Consider the following 22,181-nt stretch of genomic DNA (forward strand, 5'->3'; position numbering starts at 1 on the left):
TGACTGGTCACTAAATATTCAACCCATTCTTGTGTCCTACAGAAACTACACATCCTTCAGAATGGTTACAGTGAAGAGGACCAAAATAAAGTGTTAGTGAGAACTGTCATACACTGAAAGGAGTATAAAATGGCATAAACCACTTAGAGCATCTTTTCATTTGAGTAAATACTAATGAAATTGACAGGTTATATGGTAAGAACATATTTCATAGGAAACTTTCAAGCTATTGAAAACAGTTCCAATCACTATGCTGGTAAGTGATCCCCAGGCCCTGATTTTGAATTCAATTGAAGGCAGGAAAAGCACCCAAACTAGCTTGGCTTACATAGCCCGGAAGTAAAAGACTGCCAGCGTCTGTGGGCTCAGATTGCCTGTTTCTAGCACAGCTGTGCCACTTCCTTGACATACGAGCTTCGGCAAGTTTCCTAACATTTCTGTACCTCTGATGTTCATCCGTAAGATGGGGATAATAGTACCTGCCTCTAAAGGTTGTCAGGAGTATGAAATGAAGACACATAGAAACGTACAGGTGACTAGTGCAAAGCAATATTCAATAAATATTGGCACTATATGTTGCTCTGAATTCAGAAGCAGGAAAACTGATTTTAAATCTTTACTCTGATGAAAATGTAACAATATACTTTCAGATGCTAGAAAGATGTTTTCTCATATTTAACTCTTTATATTAAAACTTTACTTTGATGAAATTATAACAAACATTAAAATTTCACTCTGATGAAAATATAACAATATACTTTCAGAGACTAGAAAGACGTTTTCTAATGGCTGTAAAACAAGTAGCACTAACAATACTAAAACTGGAATGCAAGACTGAAGTTATTATAGATAAAAGAACAGTCACTGGGCACTTATTTTGAAAATTTTTCCTATTTAGGAAAAGTTAAAAAAAAAAAAAAAATCAAACCCAGGGTGAAACCTGTCCTTAGTGTTTAAGATTTCACACTAATTTGTATTATCAAAAATCAAGGATAGAGAATTATAGAAAATGTCTGTTTTAAAATATACAACGAAATACTCTGGAAGTCATTAATTCTTAAAAATATGTACTATAAGCCAGACAAATGCAAAAAAGTGAAGCAAGATGAGCTATTTTTCTGGTCATAAAATATTTATTAAGGTATACTTTGGGGAATATAGTGAATATAAAATTTAGGATCACAATATGAAGCAATTTCAGTCCTCTCAAAAGTCAGCCCAGCCCTCAATGCTCTGCAGATGTAAAACCACTGGTGAGACTTACTAAAAGCAGTTTGACTAGTACAGAAGAGGCTTTTCATGAACATTTACAACTAGAGCATCTGAATACCTCTTTTAAGTGCAAAACCACACCACATTACACTAATGCAGCAACAATGCATTCATATTGTTTTCATTAGTCATTAGTAGTCAACTTGCATAAAACACCAGAAAAAAGCACAATGGAGCTCACAAAATGGGCTAAAAAATGAACCTGTCCTTGCAAAACACATTGTAATGGAAGAAGACATTAAAAATGTATTATGCACAATACAGAAGCTGCGTTCCAAAGATCTTGAGTGTCATTTCCTCTGTAAAATCAAATTACACAAACCAGGCACAACTAATATTTGGGAGGCAGTGCGTAGCTAAAATTTCATTTAACTAATTACTCAATGACTTAAAAAATCCCCATAAGTCTTTTCTGTCCTGAGGTAGTTGCAAAATAAATCATAACTTGGATATCAACTAGAGCTGAGGCTTTGACTTTTTACTCATTTAAAACTAGTTGTTACTGACAGGAACTACCTTTTGATATTTAAAAGACAGTTGAGAAATGGGCCTCTTACTACACACACAAGATAATGGCTATGTAGGAAAGAGGATTAGCTGCTTCAGAACGTGAGAGATATGGTCCACCATTGCGCTTCAACCCTCCCCGTCCCTCCCCCCAACCATTTTAGATTCTTTATTGTCCAAAAAGCCATCAAGAGCAACACAGTAGAAGTAGACAAATCATCGTCCTTTGCTGTAGCCAGGGAAGAAAAGCTCAAGTAGAGTCTGCAGAATCTCATTGGGAATCATGAGATAATTCTGGCCAAGATCATGCCGGCAAGCAGGGCAGGAGAAAACTTGAGCCTTAAAGGAGCGCTGTAAGCAATCCTAAGGCAAAATCAAAAAACAAATAAAAACATACCCAATTTCATAAGAGTAGTAATACGCAGAAAAGTCAACAACTTATGCTTTTAAATAGGAGCTAGAAACTTAAGATGAATAACTGTAAAAGCCTGAATCTGCACTATGAAAACTAGTCTACAGACATGGCTTCAAGTTCCACTTCTAGCACATATTGTGAGACTTAAGGTAAATGACTTTTGTGTCTTTTAATTTCCTCGTCCAATAAAATTAGAGTGTCAGAATTTATGGACAGTTTCTACTAGACTCATCTTCTAGATTAGATTTTAATCCTGTTCTTTCATGGCAGAATACCTAAAAAAACACTTAAGGTTCCCCTGGTTAGAACTAGATTTGATTTCATCAAATCACTTAAATGTAGAATAGGTCTTCCAGAAATATATAGGTCAGGCACAAACATATGTGGAAGGTTTACTTCCATTTTACAAAATGAACTTCCATTTCACAAAAGAAACTGAAGTTCAGAAGTTAGGTCAGGGCGCACAACCACTGAGCAGTACAGCAGGATTCCACCTTGGTGTGACTAAAACTCAGTTTTTCCCTTTACACCACACTAATAACATTCAGCTCCTCTGGGCATGCTGCCAGATAGAATCTGTTTTAGATTCTATTATGTGGTTAGAATTCAGTTTGCACTATAATATATGAAACACACATAAGCTCTAACATAGAAAACATCAAAACACCTTATTTTCTTATCCATTTCAACCTCTCCTCAGTAATTCCAAACATGACAGAATACCTCAACTATATGTATTTAACTATTACTCTAGAATTAAAACACGCATTATTGCCAAAATATAATGAAATGTTTCTTAACTTACAAGGTTCCATAACTGTTCTGCTGCATGGAAAAATGCTTTACATGCTAAAAACATGTCTAGAGGTTAGTGTACCCTCTTGCCGTAAACAAGGGAAAATGAGAAAAGAAATCTACTTACTTTACAGACATTATGGAGGCAATCTGTTGTCACAGGCTGGTAAACTAGCTCCTGGCAGCAGACACACATAAAAGATTGTTCCAATTTTTTCAGAAAATTCTAGAATGGTACCCAAGGGAAAGAAAAAAAGGTTAGCATTTCATAAAATATAATTAAGATTCTAAGTAATTAGGGGAAAAAATGTCTGTCACTATAACACATTTTGTATTTAAAAAAGGGATGTTAACCATAAACAAACATATAAAACTAAAGAAACTCCATTCCATTAAGATATACACATTAATTTAAATCCTAGAACTGGACTGGGAGAGGTGCAAAATCAAAATATGTGGTATTAAAAAGTGAACGTTCCCATTAAACCTCATATTCCAGAGATTACTGTTTTTCCCTTTAAAACAATCATGGACATATGTTAACAAACTGGGATTTAAATAAAAACTTGAAAGAAAAAAAATATCATACAGATTTTTTTCAAAAAAGGTGGGTGATATGTCAGATATGAAAACATATCATTTATTCAATCTTCTGCTGTTGTGAAACCTCAATTTTTTTTTAAAAAGATTTTATTTATTTGACAGAAATCACAAGTAGACAGAGAGGCAGACAGAGAGAGAGGGGGAGGTGGGCTCCCTGCCGAGCAGAGAGCCCAATGTGGGGCTCGATCCCAGGACCCTGGGATCATGACCTGAGCCGAAGGCAGAGGCTTTAACCCAATGAGCCACCCAGGCGCCCCTAAACCTCAGTATTTTTTGAGCTAAAAAAATAAGAGTACTAATACTCTGTACTATTTAATACTCTGAAGAATCAACATATTTGTTTTCCTAGAATTATTTTCTGTGGTATTTTACTTCAATCTAAAAATCCCTATTTCCCTGATGACAGTGTTTACTCAAATTGGGACTAAATCATAAAAGAGCCATCTTGGGGTTCTTGGTTAGTACAGTTAGTTAAGTGTCAACTCTTGGTTTCTGCTCAGGTCATGATCTCAGGGTCTTGAGATCAAACCCCACATCAGGCTAAGCTCAGTGAGGAATCTGCTAAAGTTTCTCTCTCCCTCTGCCCTTCCCTGTGCTCTCACACATTCTCTATCTCTCTTAAATAAATCTAAAAAAAAAAAAAAAAGGTATTTGATAAATCTCACCCATTTCTAAAAGTTTAAGAATCAGGGGCACCTGGCTACCTCAGTCTGTAAAGCATGAGCCTCTTGATCCCGGTGTTGTAAGTTTGAGCTCCACATTGGGGGTAGGGATTACACACAAACACAAAAATAAAATAAAATAAAATGAATAAACAGGGATACCCGGATGGCTCTAGCTCAGTCAGTAGAGCATGTGACTCTTGATCTCATGGTTCTGAGTTTGAGTCCCATACTGGGAGTAGAAATTACTTAAAAATAAAATCTTAAAATATATATAAATATATATAAATGAATATATAAATAAATAAATGGGTGTTTAAAAATTGTACCAGGGAAGATTCTTCCTTAATGTTGATGACTATTTCTCAAATAAAAAGGAACACAAAAACTGAGAGTTCTCTCTAAATTTAGACAGAAAACTAACCCCATTTCAGACACACGAGAAGTTCTGGCTAACAAATGGACAGAAATAAAGGGAACACTGGAAAGAAGAAATTACTAGAAGATGACAGGATAAAAATTCAAGAGAGGATACTAAAGCTCACCCATAATAGCTGCACGGAGGGAAAAACCCAGAAAAGTAACTGTATTACACCTAATAAGGGGTTACTAAGAGGCCTAAAATCAATTTAAATGCATTTAGGTATTACTTTAGATTACTTTTGAAAGGTAGTGGCACTGGCTGAGAGGATTACATAAAAAAATTAAGTTTTGACTGATTTGCAGAGAATATTTTTCACTATTTGTTAATATTAGAACATTATTATTTAAAAAACCTTTACATACTGGACCTTCCGCAAGAGATGCAAGCACTTCATTCCACAGCTTCTGGTTTTGGTGATCTTCTCTAATTAGATGTTGTTGTTGAGGGGTTAGTTGGAAAGCCTCAACTGCTTCTGCTGCTGAATCTGGTGTTTTTAACACTTTGGAGGCACTTGGACAATCATCTAGATTTATTTAAAAATATATAAGCAGACTTATGAGTGATTCCAAGCAAACTATGAGATCAAAGAGTTAACTGACACCAGTAATGTTTAGCATGAAGATAACCTGCATAATAAGGCAGCATTTAACTTCCCTTGAGTTCAGAATACTACATCTGCTACTGTTTTGGCTCTGACACTACTAAAATATACAATAAGTCCCAAGTCTCTCCACCACTCCCAAATACCGCATTTAATTTCTTAGGAGTTTCTCAATTTATTCTCTTAATATTTTCATTAAAAACTATGTTTTTAGGACTTATGTCTGCAATCATTACCTACCATCTGTAGTCGGCCTTTTTGAGGATCCACTGGCCTGCTTCTTTGACTGTCCTTTAGTCTTCTTCCCTTCCTTATCTGAAGGGTAACCTACTGGATACTGATGGGGGGAAAAGCACAATATAGATTAAAGCTTCACAAAGAAGTGGGGAGGGGGCGGTTTCTAGATGCTGCTGAGAAATTTAAAAAGGGGGAGATGAAGAGTCTATATTTTTCCTAAACTGAGAGACTTCTATAAAGGAAACAAACACTTAAAGGACAGAAAGAATATTAAAATCCCCAATTCAGTGTAAAACCATGTGGTTATAACTGTTAAGACATTTCTATCTTATAAAATAATGATCTTAGTTTCAGATCTGAAAGAGGAAAGTCAAGTTTTGAGGAGATTTGACCAGGTGGGTTAAAAAGTTTAAGGAAGAGAACAATCTAGATATGAAGGTAAGTGAAGATCAACCACAGATGACAGTACAGTACTCATATAGATGGTATTACACTCAATTGTGGAGCCAATTTTTAAAAAACCATACAAACAACTCCCACCCCCCCAACATTAAGGACTAAATTTCTTATCTCCCAAAATAAGTGGGGGTGGGGAGATGGGGCTTTTGGAAGACCTAAAGCCACTAAATTACTGAATTCTTTATCAGCTAAAAACTTTAAGGAATAAAGTCTACCTATTTGTGTTTTCCTCACTACACATTTTTTGGGGACATGCTCTGTTGATAACACTGATATTAAAAGCTCAACATGTTTTAGGCCCCATCAATATAGTAAATTACCACAGTAGATAGGCTTTTATGCTTTTATTTACAGTTTCAAATCTAACCTATCTAGAACACTGCTCTGCTGAACAACGAATCTGAAAAAATCTTTAAAAAAATGGATTTAACAAGTTTTTTTTAAAATTATTATAAAAGAAATTATTTTGGCAGTTATTTTATGTTTGGCAGTTATTTTAACAGCCGATGTTTCATTTAATTAATGAAACAATTAATTCTACAAGTTCAAAAAGAAAACAAAAACAGACACAGACTTGCACTAGAAAACACACACTCACCTGCCTGGGTGGTCAGACACTTGCCCATATTTCAGCCCCTACACATGCAGTGTGGGCAGAGCCAGGGGAAATGAAAAGCTGGTAGTCTTTACAGGAAGCACAACAATGGGGAATGATGGAGGATGAACTCAAACCATGCTCTGAAGTCAGTGTCAGGGACAAAGTCTAGGGTGCATAGGCAGTGGACGGGGAATGTAGCCATACCATCCATTATGCACACAAAACCAACAGTCTTATATGGGTTAACAGCTGAACATGGGCAAAGGGGGAAAAAAAAAGGCAAAGCACTAAAGGTGGTGACAGGACAGGGAAGCAGCTTTGAGGGGGAAGAGAAAAAAGGGGTGAGGAAAAGTGAGAAGGGTAGGAAGCAGACCACTCTTACAAGCCACCTCCCCCTTCCCCTACCAGAGACACACCCCCTGTGCCCTCTAGGATAAACTTCCCTTCTTAAGGCCTCCTTTATGTAAATTTTATGTATCCCTCTCCCTCATTCTTCAAGTCATTTCCAAATTGAATTGGAAATATTTTACTTTTCATTGAAGGCCTGGCTTTTCCCAGACATAATTCTTGGTCTTAGGGCAGTCTGACACTTAGAATGCTACCTTTTTACTTTTTTCCTTCTGTATACTTCCATGATTTCATTCCTCACCCCTTAAAGTTCACTGATCAGTTGCCAGGAGTTGTATCCAGTGTTAAGGCACAAAGATACTACAGAGGTATGCATTTTTATGAACATACAAGTAGCCTAGACAAATGTAATCTAACCTGTAAACGTAGACATAATCTCCTTGACCGTTCTATTCCTTCTGAGGTCCAAGGAGCAGGTTCAACATCATCTCTTCTTAAAAGGTAGCGCCAAACCAAGAATCCATGGCTTGATGAAATTTCTGGCCAGTATTTCACCACCTAAATCATAATATTTTGTAGTAGTTTGAGATTTAATCCTTAAACTTGTATTACTAGTTTCAGTACACTTGAGTGAACTAAATGCAACTAAATGCAAGTAAAGATACTTGCTTTGTCACAAAAACAATAAATAAAAAATATTCACTAATTGTTTTGACTTTATTTCCCAAGTCAGTTCCCATTGCTACAAATTTGAAATATTAACAAGATTATGGTCACAAATAAATTCCTGCATAATAGATAAAAATGGCGGCAGTAAACATTTCCATTTTTTAAAAAAAGGAAACAACCTATTTTACAAATTATTATGTGCTTGGCTTTGAAAATCTATCACAATTAAAATATTTGTAAAGATATAAGAATCAGTATCTACAATGGTCACATTTAAATAGTTTTATCACAGAGAATATATACTTATAAAAAGTTTAACTCAAAGTATAATATAACTCTGCCCTTATGGACTTCAAATAAGCATTAAGAGAAAAGTATCAAAGTTAGGATCTCACTTTACATATCTGTTACATTTCCAGAAAAAGCAGAAGTACCAACTAAGGTGATCTACTATTTCCTTTAGCCCACCCCAACAGAGTAGTTCCCTTTGGCAGCCCTGTCTTGAAAGCCCAGGAAGAGTGACTAACAAGATGTCATGCCAGATAGAGCACCTTATAAATGCCATCATATCTGTTGCCTTCTTCAGGAGCATATTTGCTGATCTTCCTCCCTTTAAAACTGCGTATCACTCTGACTGGCTTACCAGCTCTCCAATTCCGAGACTCTGCTCCAATTTTATCATCCAATGGAGCATCACAGTTTAGGGCCAATGCCCTAAAAAAATAAAACAAAGTCTTTATACCAAGTAATCTTTAAGTATATAATCGCATTATTAGCTCAATTAAAAGGTGAATTATGCCTTACCTGATGGTTAAGATTCTATGATTCTTTCCATATTATTCCAGATAATAGGATTATGCTTTCCCCCACCAGCAGAGAAGACAAATCAGTTTTCTGATGTGACCCCCAAGCCAGGGGATTGGTTCTCAGATAGCCTGTAGGGTTCTTCTGAAAGTAATAACATCTGTGCCACGTATAATAGAAAACAACTAGAAATACATGGAATTTTTTTAAAAATAACGTTTGTTGAGGGAAGGGAGAAAGTTGGAAAACTAAAGCAAGTGATTGTTGTAATATTTATTTTTGATAAGGGAGTGAGGTAAATTGCTGGAATAATGTAGAAAGAAATCCAGGAAAATAAATTTGTCAGCAAGGTACAAATGACCTTTCTAGGTCTACTTTCCACATTCCAGACAATAGAGAATCCTTAACGTTTAGAAGCTATTAAAGAACAAGTTTAATAGGAGAATATCGTTTTAAGATTTTGAGTAAAAAGTTTAAATAAAATTGAAGCATTCAAATGCCTGTGTTAAATCATAACAACAGAGATTTTTGGCTCCTCCAGATCACTATTTTTACTATGACATGTGAACAAGGAGGAACAATGAGTGAGAAGTAGCACCTGAGTTAACTGAAGGTCCCTTAGTATGTGTACTCACTTAGCAGTAATTAATCAGTAAGGTTATGTAAGAAGACCTTTCCTGGGAGAACTTAGTCCTGCCAAAAAACAAAAACAAAAAACCAAAACAACTCCCCCACAAAAACCCCACCAAACTAGAATCTATTTAAAATTAGTATTCTTCTTCTCAGATACCTACTTCCTAACTTAAGTGAAAAGACATCGTTGAGAACATGTAAGGTTAAAACACATACATAACCAATTTGGTAAATTCAGATATGATACAAAATACTTTTTCAGGGTTTAATTTTATGTAGGCTCAAAATTAAAAAAAAAAAATTGACCTTATGACAAAATGTCTTATCTACCCAGATTTCTTAATCAGTTATATTGTTAAAGTAAATAAACTCAAAGTGTTTCGTTAAAAAGAAAAAAGTTTATAAATGTGGTCAAATAAAGTTTACCAACTTATCTTTTTTATCTCAAAGGGAGATGCATTAAATCTCTGGGAGGGAGAAGAAAACGTAGCCAACCTTCTAGGGCTAGTATTTCATCTTATTTATGTAATACCTATTGAGATATACATACTTCATCTTAAAGAGCTAGGAGAAGGACAAATACTATTTTCATAATAATGAGTGGAATGCTTTGGTGCTTATAGGCACCTTCATTCAGAATGATTTCTACCACCAACTGGCATTATTAACTCACATCTAGCTTCACGTAAGTATGTAGGTTGTTCAAGTATGTGAAAAGAATCTAAGATCAAACTAGGTGAAAAGAGGCTTTTACATTACTCTGCAGCTCAATCAATTGCTTCTAACTGCCCTGGTAAAGGAAGGCCAGCTTATCTTTCTGCTCTCTTCAGTTTCATAAAATAAAAGAACTGAGAAATAGGAAAAAAAAACTTCTCAAAGCAAGAAGCAGGTGCCAAACTACCTCTTAGTGGAGAAGCAAAAATGAACTAGACTATATACTTGTCAAGAAAGAGTACAATGTGGGGCAGAGCTAAGGGTCTTTCACCTCAGTTTTCATGTTTATAAAACATATAGGTATCTTTGTCCAGAGGTCTTAACAATCATAATGTGTACTCAAAGCTTAATGTATAAATTAACTGAATGGATGTCAGAGTCCCTATGGTAAGTCAATCCTATATGGTTTCGAGTTAATATTCTATATTCACTACCTTCCTTTCAATACATTTTTACTACTTGTTAATTATTTTCTAATAGATTATAACATATGGCATATAGGGTTATACCTATTAGATTCTTTAAAAGCTTGGAAAATATTTACCATGTATATTACAAGTGTAGGAAGTTAGGAAACAAATTTCACTCAAGCAAAATAATCTACTGTTATTAAGATAAGTATAATTTTCAGATTTGAAAATGTGAGAAAGCCCTTTTGCAAATTCAATATACACTCTCACTGACAAAAACACATAAAAAAATTTCTAACTCCTTTTAAGATCATTCCTCCTGAAGAGATGTTATTTTGCTAGAGAAAAACTAGCTAGGGACTGGACTCCTGCCTCAGCAATGTTTTCACCAGCAAATCTGACCTGTCTCCTCTGCTGGTTCAGTTAAATAATCCTACTGTCAGAAATAATATAGAAGGAAGACATAAAAACAGACTCTATGTAATTTGGTATGCAACAAATTCTTGAAATCATACTGGTATATTCTTTACTTCACACGGTAATCAGAAATTAAGGGCACACTACTTAAAACCGAGTGATTTAGACTCAAGAAAGAAAAATACTCATTTTTACTCAATAATCCATAAAACACCCTTAACAATAGGATATAAAAATTTCAACTTTATGAAATTGATCAAAAATTTATCACTATGACAAGTTATAATGTGGTCGGTGCTATCTGTTGGTTTGGGTCACTTTTTTATTATTGCTATAGCATACACATATGAAATAAAACATTTTGCAGTCATTTTTTGTTCCCATGGAAGCTGGAATATCATTAATACATCTATAGAACAAAGGTCAGCACAAGGTGGCTATTTTGTAATGCTTTATAAGTACTTACTTAGAAAAGGTCACTTTTGTAACTAAACATTCTCTTTGATAACACCTGAGACATTATTATAAATTCTAAAAACACCTTGAGTGTGGTTTTGATTAAGTTTATCTGATGTTTCACTTATGCCCACAAATGTGGCTCCCAAACTAAAACCTATCTCACATTGGTGAGTCTCTTAAAAAGAAGTTTGTTAATTTAAAAGATAAATCTGTGTCAAGTAAAACATTACTTTGACCTATGGGATAGCAGACAGCCACCTTGTCCTCAATTTCACTTATATAAGACTGGGAATTACATCATTGAAAAAACAGTATGAAGAAATAAGAATGCTTAAAAACAATTATATGATCAGGTAATGGGATTTTTAATTTAGATCTTTAACTCTCCATTTAAGATTCTCCCCTACAGTCTAAGTTACAAATTATATTATTATAATCAAACTTTTATACAAAACCCCAATAGATAGATAGTTTTTATGAAATTCTAACAATAAAGAGTACCTGTTCATGTTTGTTAATGTTTGATCAGCCGATGGTGCACCAATTCTTTTATTACCAGCAAGATTTTTACCACCACTCCCAGTGTATGTGAATTCATCACCTCGGTCCTACAGGAAAAGATTTTCAGCATTAAAATACAGAAACCCAAGTATAATCTCGTCAATTCTTAATTTACAGTAAGAACATCTGATTAGAATGTTATGAATTTATATGTTCTCTCTCAAGATATCTTGAGAGATATCTGCCAAAATATCTCAAATGCAGCTGTACATATAGTACATCTTCAAGTTACATCACTTGATCATTTTAAAGTTAGAGCTTCTAATACCTCCAAATGTGGCTATTCTCATGATATATATATATATATATATATATATATATATATATATAACTGAATAATCTATAGAATATTATTAAAAAAGATTTTATGCACTGGAAATATTGTTTCATTTAATTCAATGGTATTAAAATAAACATCAATATTATCTTGTAGGTTTTTACAGAATACCATTTTAGTAAATATTTCATGTCTGATTTCCCATCAGTAATCAACACAATACCCAAATTTGCTGTTAAATTTCCAAACTAAAATCCTAACAGCACAATAAATTCACTTACTGTGTCCACCCAAATTTTACACTGTATATATAGGTTCATTTAAATTACATATAGGTGAAATAATTGCCCATCATTAAAAGGAACATTGGAAAAGAATTTGAAAACTATAATTTGTATAAAGTGTCTACTAATGTGGGGAAAAAAAACCACGCCAAAGGAAGGAGATGTTACATAAACTAGGACTACAAATATCTCTGTACTAGCTACAAATTTATACTGATATTACTAAATCTCTGATTCAGTACTCAAAAATCAGTTGAGAAGAGTATCAGTATACAAATTAACCGGACTAACATTATCAAGAGTGGTGGTTCTCTTTTTTTGACAATGTTAGTCTCAGGTATATAACAAAGTGATACAAGTTTATACATTATGCTGGGCTCACCACACGTGTAGCTACCATCTGTCTCCATACAATGCTATTACAATACCACTGACTGTATTTCTTCTGCTGCGCCTTTTAGTCCTGTGACTTACTCATTCCACAACTGGAAGACTGTATTTCCCACACCTCTTCACCCATTTTTGTTCCTTCCCCCACCCAACAGTGCTGCTTCTCTATTGTAAGATTTTAATTAGTTTAAATTAAACTTGAGATAAAGATGTTTTCTCTACAAAATAATCCATTTGTAATAGGTCAATTATTTTGCATCTTGTCTTGGATTAAGTCATAACTAAAATCTCATGGTTTTAGAAGTGCTTTTATTGATCCAAAATGACTTCACTTTTTGTGATCTAATATTGAAGTCTGTATTTTAACAACTTAGGCATTAAGGAATTTCATCATTAGTGTGTATTCCATTTGAAGGAAATCTAGTAAACAACTACATCTAGAGTAGCCCAGAATGCTTCTTAAACAGTCTTCCAAATGGTATCTAGATTGATTACACAATCCTAATATTCAAAACTCTCTGAAATTTTTTTTTAAATTTTATTTATTCATCAGAGAGAGAGAAGAGAGCGAGCTCACACAACCAGGAGGAGCAGCAGGCAGAGGGAGAAGCAAGCTCCCCAGATGCCTAACCAACTGAGCCCTGCAACCTTCCTGTCAACTTTAAAAAAAAAAAAAAAAATTATTTATTTATTTATTTATTTGACAGAGAGAGAGAGAGAGAGAGAGAGAGAATCACAAGTAGGCAGAGCAGCAGGCAGAGAGAGAGGAAGGGAAGCAGGCTCCCTGCTGAGCAGAGAGCCCTATCCCAGGACCCTGGGAACATGACCTCAGCCAAAGGAAGAGGCTTTAACCCACTGAGCCACCCAGGCGCCCTCCTCCTGTCAACTTTTAAAGTTACAGTTGTTGTGGTCCTAGAAAGGAAAAAGGAGTGCTGACTATGAGACCGTAATAGGGGCAACTTAAACTCCATAGTGTTTAAAATGAAAGAACAAAAACATTTCTGATCATTCCTCAAATAGCAAATAATCAAGAACAATTAAAATTCTATGTCATTCACACCAACAGAAACTTTTAACTATTATTAGGGGAAAAAAGAATCGTTGGACTGTCAGAACTTAGCCAATCTATTAGTTCAGACTAATCTTCCTAAAGAAAATGATCCACCCAAATTTGTTACACATTCTAGTCCATGCTTCACAAAGTTGTACCCTTGTGTGTCAGCAGCCTAAAGAAGTCTGCAGTCTGGGAACACCTCATATAAGAAGCCATCATCTATGTAGGGGACATACTACTGCCCTAGAGTGACTCAATTTCCCAATGTTGACTTTTCTCTCAAGTGGTAAGTAGCTGCCTAACACAATAAGCTGGATGCTCCCATTCCTGCCGTCACCTTTATCAGACAAGACCATCATCTCAATCTCCTTACTGCCCCCTGTAATGACTATCAGATAAATATCCTAAAGCATAGTTAAGATCATTAAACTTTTCCCAGACACCTTTAATGGTTCCTTAATTCAAAGCTATCTAGTATACAGCTTCAATCTCTGCCAGTTTCTCTCAAAATATCTCTCAGATGTTTGCAAAACTGGGTACTACCTGCCACTTTATTGCTGTTAACACTTACCTAGCATTTACTCTGTGTGTGTGTGTGTGTGTGTGTGTGTGTGAGAGAGAGAGAGAGAGAGAGAGAGAGAAAGTTAGACCAAGCATTTTACATGTGATTCTTTTAACGCTCACATGAACCCTAGGAAGTATTTTTTTAAAGCCTCACTTTATAGACGAGAGAGAGAGAGAGAGAGAGAGAGAGAAAGAAAGTTAAACTAAGCATTTTACACGTGATTCTTCTAATGCTCACATGAACCCTAGGAAGTATTTTTTTAAAGCCTTACTTTATAGATGAGGCAGAGGTTCATTAACTTGCCTAAGGTCACTTAACTAGTAAGAGATGGCACCAGACACAAACACAGTTTGGTTCCAAAATCTGTTCCTGGTCACTGAGCATAATCTTTCTGAGTTCTTATTCCTCAAGTGGGGTTACCCTAACAGAGGGCATGAAAAACTAGCATTTGATTCTCAAGTTACTAGACTAAAATATTAACTAGTTTATCAATAGGTATTCAGTAGTTTCATGTCCATTCATCTGGACATAACAAAGATTATGCACTCCATGAATGTTATACTTCAAGGTTTCAAAACAAATTTTTTTCTCAAATGAGAAAAGTTTATTCAGGTTTCTTTCACCAATTCTGTAGATACGACCTGCCTGCAATAAGAGATCAAAAGATTAAAAAGGTTTATAAAATATATTAACATCTCCAAATATATCTTAGCTGTTGATCTAAGCCTATGTGTTTTAGCTCCAAAATGAATTATTCCTTACATTATTTAACAGACTAAGCGTTAATTGCTTAAGACACATAATTAATAGCTCATCTGTTCTTTTCTATACAAATGTTTAATGTTTGACTGGCAACTATATTTAAAAGAAGAAGAAAAGAGGAAGTAAGAATAACCATCCCAATAGAACTTGGTACTTGTTTTCACCTCTACATGTTTATGTTTTTTATATTTAAGATGAACTCTGCTATAGATAATACAGTATGTTATATGTTAATAATCCTTGTTATATACTAAGACTACATAAGTGACCTCATTTAAAATCAATAATTTGGGGGTGCCTGGGTGGCTCAGTGGGTTAAAAAGCCTCTGCCTTTGGCTTAAGTCATGGTCCCAGGGTCCTGGGATCGAGCTGTGCATCAGGCTCTCTGCTCAGCAAGGAGCCTGCTTCCTTTCCCCTCTGCCTGCCTCTTTGCCTACTTGTGATCTCTGTCTGTCAAATAAATAAACAAAATCTTTTTAAAAAATCAATAATTTTGATATAAAATGGTGGTACTATTTTTTTCTATTTTACTCATGGGGAAACTGAGATTTGCTGAAGTAAAATAATTAGTCCAAGGTCTCACACACAAATGTCAGAGTCCAGATCAAACACAAAGGGATAGATGCTAAAAAAATGTTAAAGATTCTACTTTTAGCTGGCTTGTTTTCTTACAGAGCCTTAAAAAAAAAAAAAAAAAACTTAAGTGCCATCTATAGTAAACTATACAACATCCTTTGTATTTCTGAAAAATACAGCTTAAAAATAGGCATGTTAAAATGAGCAGTCAAATAATTACCCTGCATATTTCCATCTTCAGCTTCCTTTGCCATACTAGTATAAATGTACTGCTAAATCTGCCTGTTAGAAAAATGGCGAGCTTTTCTACCTTTGTCTGAAAACATACATAGCGAAAACAAACCAAAGAAACAGACTGGGAGAAAATACCTGCAAACTACATACTCAATCAACAGCAAAAAACCCCACCTATGACTCAGTTAGAAAATGGGCAAATGACCTGAAGATATATCATCATCGGCCATTAGGGAGATACCTATCAGAATGGCTAAAGTAAAACAAAGCAACAACACTGCATGCTGGCAAGAATGCAGAGAAACTGGATCACTTACACACTGCTAATAGAAATGTAAAGTGGTATAGTCACTCTGGAAAACAGTTTGGCAGTTCCTTAAAAAAACTAAACATGCAACTACCATATAACCCAAAAATGCACTTCTAGGCATTTATCACAGAAAAATGAAGACTTATATTTATTTAAAAAAAACCTGTACTCAAATGTTTATTGCAGTTATTTGTAAAAGTCAGAAACTGGAACAATCCAAACATTATTCAATGGGTGAATGGTTAAACTGTGGCATACCTATAGCATGAAATACTACTGACCAATAAAAAGGAATAAACTATTAATACATGCCACAATTTGAGAATTATGCTGAGTAAAAAGTGCCTTTCCCAAAGGTCAAAGACTATTATGATTCCACCTATAAAATTTTTTAAAAAAGATTTTTAGAGAAAGAGAGAGGGAGGGAAAGTGCATGAGCATGTGAGGGGAGGGGCAGAGGGAGACAGAAACTGAGAAGCTCAAGTGGACATCCCGTTGAGTGTAGAGCCCCACTAACTGAGGGCTCCATCCCATGACTCTGAGATCATGACCCAAGTGGAAATTAAGAGCCGGATGCTTAACTGACTGAACCACGTAGGTGCCCCTCCACTTCTAAACATTTTGAAACAACAAAATTATAGAAATGGATAACAGACTAGTGGTTGTCAGCTGTTAGGGAGGAGTTGAGGGAGGGCAGATATAGTAGGTGTGGCTATCAAAGGGCAATATGAGGGATATTGTGGTAGGAAAATGTTCAGTGACCTGAATGTATTAGTATCAATATCCTGGCTGTAACACTGTACTATAGTTTTGTAAGAGGTTACCACTGAGGGGGAAGTGGGTAAAGGGCACAGAGATATCTACAATATTTCTAAGGCTACATGTCAATCTACAACATCCCCAAATAATAAGTTTAATTAAAAAAAAGAGCTCTACAGAGAATGTATTTTCATTGCAGTAATCAGTTAACACTTATATATATAAATCTGTACATGTGAAGATTGAAGACTGCCAACTGACTTGTAATTTGTACAGAAGTGACCATTTCAACACAAAAACTGCTAAAAAAAAAAAAGGGATTTGATACACACTAGAAAAATCTTCTGTATTTTTCTAATGATCAAGCCAGCTTCTAAAGAACAAAGTTGTATCATGACTTACTACTTCATCAGCAAATCCACCAGCAAGGACAAGAGAATAAGCCCCATCATTACTTCGACCATGAATTCCACCAACATGGGGCCTATGGACACCAGCTTCGCTCACCTATAAAATAAAGAGAGTCTCAAAATACCTTTGAATAGTCAAGTTATATTTACAAAAATGCTTTCACAGGTATTATTGAATCTTAAAAGCTTCTAACTAATAACTGAATGTCACCCAGAGTTCTACCATTTGCTCACCAACTTTATTTCTTCCCAACTATGTATCCCTTAGGTACAAGCTGGTAACCTTAAAACTGCTCAGACCTAGAATTCTGAGTTTCAAAGTAATTATTAAATACGATTTTATGTCTACTCATCATTACAGCTCAACTTGGGTAAAACAGACTTTATCAGTTGTCCAGATCCTTTCCTGTCTTATTTCTTCTCTTCAATTACTGTGCTGCTCCCTAGCCACATCAGAAAGGCAAGAGTCATTTATTCTTTTTTTTTGAGAGAGGGTGTGTACAAGTGGGTGGAGGGGGTTAGGGAGAGAGAATCTTAGCAGGGGCTCAATCTCATGACCCTGAGATCATGACCTGAGCCAAAATCAAGAGTAGGATGCTTAACCAAAATAGGAGCCCAGGCACCTCAGGTAGGAGACTTTTAGCCTCATTCTTCTCCTCTATTTTTCAAACCCATTTTGGTCATAAATACTACTGATCAATCTCCTAAATCCCTCAATACATCTTTTTCTACTTCAATTGCTATAATCTTAGTTTGAGTCATGAATGCTATAAACATCTTTTTTCACTGCTTCTAGTTTTTCTCTTCAAACCCCATTCTACCCATCACAAACAATACTTTTAAGAACAAATCTTTTTTTAATATTCAACATACATTAAATGGTCATATTATATATCAAGCCCCAAGTATTATGTATTACCCTCTCTCAATCTGGCTCCTATCTACTTTCCCCACTTTAACTCTTATTTCCTCCAACTTTTTCTTCATAGAGCATGTATGTCTGAGCCAAAACTACTCAATGTTACCCAAACATGCTTCCCGATTGGTTAAATTTACTCATGGTATTCTACTACTTCAAAGCTTCTTCCCATGTATCTTCAATTTTGGCTCACTGGAACAGTGTTACTTTGTGGACTTCAAACTCCCTGAGAGAAGTATTAGAATTCATTTGTTCTCTCATGTAATTGTTCTTATAGAGAAAGAAGCTGAAATGCAAGCCTGAATAGCGGAGTAGGGAAAGATACATATTAGAAGTGATAAGAAGCTAATAAAAGCATCAGAACCTGAGTTCAGGTCTTGAAAACACCAGGTACCCGAGAAGACAGGACCACTTGATTCCCAACCTGACCAATCCTGATGAAAATAAATTAGATTCTTCCCCACTTCCTAAATGGCAAATCCATCCCTGTAGTTGCTCAGGCAACAACCTCAAACTCATCTGAGATCATATGAAGAGGACTTTTAGAATTTGGGAATAAGTTAGTGACAGGTATACTGAGGGGTGGTGGTGGGGGAACAGGCGCAAAGAAAAAGGAAAAAATTAAGGCAATTAAAAATAACTTAAGTGTACTTTTCATTGTATTTATAATGTTATATTGTATTTATTTGGAGTATTTTTTTTTTTACTGTATTTAAAGATCTGAAGTCATAAAACATGCACATGGATTTAGCCAAAATTATAATATAACCATTGCAAGGAAGGGAAGGCACAGAATGTGTTAAACCATATGTTCATCTCCTATAGAAAGAAGTTAATGAACTAAAATATGAAGACAAAAGCAGCAGAAACATGCTGTTTAGAAATAAGATACATCTAGAAGAAACAACTAAAACTTTAAAGTAGTTGTCTCTGAGAAACAAGAAATGAAGATGAATAAATTTTAAGTTCTCTATAATAATAAAATTACCATTCTAAAAAGGAAGTTAGAGATGAACACAATAGAACCTTCAAGAGGAAAAGAGAAGTTATTTTATCCTTGGGTTATCTGGGCACTTCCTCTGATCAACAACTTTAATGCTCATTCAGGAGGATAAGCCCCAAACAAAACGCCTGAATGAAATTTCTAAGACTTTAATGACATTATTTTAAAGACAAAAAAATATAATATTTCAAATATTAAATTATCAGCAAGAAAAATTCTCTTAAAAGGCTTAACAATAATGTCAACTATTAGAAGAGTAAAACAAAGTGATGAAAAGGCATAGCTGATGCCTAGTTCCATGATATATGATTCTCTGTCTTAAGCTATGGGGAAGAGTCTATCAATCCTATAGGAATCTTACATTCTAACAACTGAATGCCATGTGATGAAACCTAGGTTAGTCCACTTATAATCAATAGAAACTGACACTGCTGCAATTTTAACTATATCCGACTTTACCCTTTCAACAAAGCCAATTTAAAACATACTCTGAAAAACAGTCTGAGGGGTCTGAAGTGGCGGGGGGGTGGGAGGTTGGGGTACCAGGTGGTGGGTATTATAGAGGGCACAGCTTGCATGGAGCACTGGGTGTGGTGAAAAAATAATGAATACTGTTTTTCTGAAAATAAATAAATTGGGAAAAAAAAAAAAAAAAAACATACCTGAACTCTAAATCTCCATGTTGATCCAACAGGAATCCCAGGAATAGGTCCATAATGATTAGAAGGAACAATAGTACATTCTCTAGTGCGACCAACACAGGCCATTCCCTACAAGCCAACAAACAAGCTATTTGAGAAACTGGTTATGTCAAATCTTAAAGGCTTTAATTCCCAAAAATGAGAATAAAAAAGAAACTAACTATATGATTAACAATATATAATTTATATGATTTCATTAACATACAGCTAACAGTTATAGCAAATTAACAACTATATACTTAAACAATAAAGTTATTTGTTAATGTTTCTGATATGGAAATATAATTTATGTCACCACTGCTGCTGGTATTGAAATGTAACTTGCATTACAGTCATAAATATTATAGCTAGGAAGAAAAGAAACTTTCTTCTTTACCCTGCCCCAGTCTCTCCGGCTTTCAGTACTAGCTGATGGCATCTTTGCTTTCTTTTTACTCATCTTGAGTCTTTCACCAGCCTTTACAACTTCACTGGAATCAGTTTTACAGGAAGGACAGTACCTTTAAAAGAAAAAGGAATTTTGATAATACCATATTAAAGCCAGTAACAGAATGACCTTTTTAGGTCAGAACAAATTTTAAGAGGTAATACTTGGTGTATATTACAGATCTTCAGCTGGCATTTAAATATTAAACTTTTGAAAATATTTACAAGGATAAGCTAGCAGGAAAAAAACCCCCCAAAAACAAAACCAAAATTTATCACTCCTTTAAAGAACGTAAAGCATTATAATATCATAAAATCTCAAATTCAGTTCAAAAGCCAGACAAAGCTGTCCAATTCAAATAGCACCATGAATTGATTTTTTTTTTTTTTTTTTAGATTTTATTTACTTATTTTTGCTAGAGAAAGAGAGAGAGTGAGCATAAGCAGGATGGGGGGGGCAGACTCTCCATTGAGCAGGGAATCCGATGTGGGACTTGATCCCAGGATCCTGGGATTATGACCTAAGCCAAAGGCAGATGCTTAACAAGTAGCCACCCAGGTAGCCATGAACTCTAATCTTATCACTAACCTAGAGAATGGAATTATTCATTTGAAAGTCTTATTATTAAAACAAAAGTAGCAAGAATAGATAATCCTAGACTCAATGTTCAACTATGCAACTGAATTGGTTATATCCCCATCTAAACTCGTTATTAAAACTCTCAAAGTCAAAAATGTATACTCCAACACAGCTAATATACAGGATCCAAGGATGCTTGTTTATATTAGCCTTATCCCTAGGTTCTGTTTTAATTGTCTATACTTTTTGTCCTTTAGTCTGTTTGTAGTTGGTCAACCTACTATATAACTTGCATATCATTATAATCTACCTTAAATCATTCTTAAAAAGCAAAGTATAAATGTGTCTATAGAATCAGAGGAGGCTGTTCCTCTATTACCAAGGAATGCGAACTCGAGGGATGTCCTAATAAAGATCAACTGGCCCCTGTCCCCGTTAATATTAAGTGTGCCTATATACTTTTCATTTCATAATTACTCCATACAGTTTATAGAGCACAAAATCATCCATGCCCACCAGTTAATTCTGAGTGCTCAATTATGAGATATTTTGTTTACTATTAGAGGAAAGAAAAATATAATTTAGTCCCTGATTCTGAGAAAATCAGTTAGGTTGTGATATACACGTGCAAAATCAAGGCAAAAATTAAAATGTACGAGAGAGCAATAAATACTATCAAGTAAAATCCCTTCTATTGGGAAATGAGGAGGCTTCCAAAAATTAATTTCTTCTAAGACCAGATTTTACCCAACGTGATAACCTTTAAAACTATATTTTTTCAGAGCTCTTAGGGGCAAAGCAGATACTATTTATAGCGAGAAAATGATTTCAGAGGTTAAATATGTGAACAACATGATTTGGAGAAATAGAAAAGTTATACCAGGCACTATTTTGGTGCTGGGGATAAATATAATCAAAATGTTTGTACAGAGTAAAGAAAACTACTACATACAACAAAACAATTTCAGGAAGTCGGGAAGTTCTATAAAGGAAATACCTCAAGGTTACGTGAGTGTTAAGAGTGATTAGAAATGATATGTGTCTTTAGATAGAGTTCTTTTCCTTTCTTTTTTTGTGTTATTTTTTAAAATTAACTTATAATGTATTATTAGCACCAGGGGTACAGGTCTGTGAATCGCCAGATTTACACACTTCACAGCACTAACCATAGCACATCCCTCCCCAATGTCCATAACCTCACCACTCTCTCCCTACTCCCTCCCCCGGCAACCCTCAGTTTGTTTTGTGAGATTAAGAGTCTCTTATGCTTGGTCTCCCTCCCAATCCCATCTTGTTTCATTTATTCTTTTCCTACCCCCAACCTCCCCCTTGCATCTCCCCTC

The 22,181-nt window shown here is 35.0% G+C and overlaps 1 protein-coding gene across 1 annotated transcript in view; it reads right to left on the minus strand.

The window, feature by feature from the left end:
• Positions 1 to 1,113: 1,113 nt before the first annotated feature.
• The window catches only part of UHRF2 (ubiquitin like with PHD and ring finger domains 2), an 84,758-nt gene continuing 63,690 nt past the window's right edge, over positions 1,114 to 22,181 (minus strand). Inside the window, exons 7-16 of the mRNA XM_044265704.1 lie at positions 20,209 to 20,332; positions 19,794 to 19,901; positions 17,202 to 17,306; positions 11,529 to 11,635; positions 8,142 to 8,304; positions 7,339 to 7,479; positions 5,520 to 5,616; positions 5,041 to 5,201; positions 3,117 to 3,215; positions 1,114 to 2,142 (exon numbers count right to left, since the gene is read on the minus strand). Of these exons, the coding sequence (XP_044121639.1) occupies positions 1,996 to 2,142; positions 3,117 to 3,215; positions 5,041 to 5,201; positions 5,520 to 5,616; positions 7,339 to 7,479; positions 8,142 to 8,304; positions 11,529 to 11,635; positions 17,202 to 17,306; positions 19,794 to 19,901; positions 20,209 to 20,332 (1,252 nt within the window). The 3' untranslated portion in view covers positions 1,114 to 1,995. The remainder of the gene's footprint in view (positions 2,143 to 3,116; positions 3,216 to 5,040; positions 5,202 to 5,519; positions 5,617 to 7,338; positions 7,480 to 8,141; positions 8,305 to 11,528; positions 11,636 to 17,201; positions 17,307 to 19,793; positions 19,902 to 20,208; positions 20,333 to 22,181) is intronic.

Source organism: Neovison vison, chromosome 9 (assembly GCF_020171115.1).
Source record: "Neovison vison isolate M4711 chromosome 9, ASM_NN_V1, whole genome shotgun sequence".
NCBI classification, from domain to species: Eukaryota; Metazoa; Chordata; class Mammalia; order Carnivora; family Mustelidae; genus Neogale; species Neogale vison.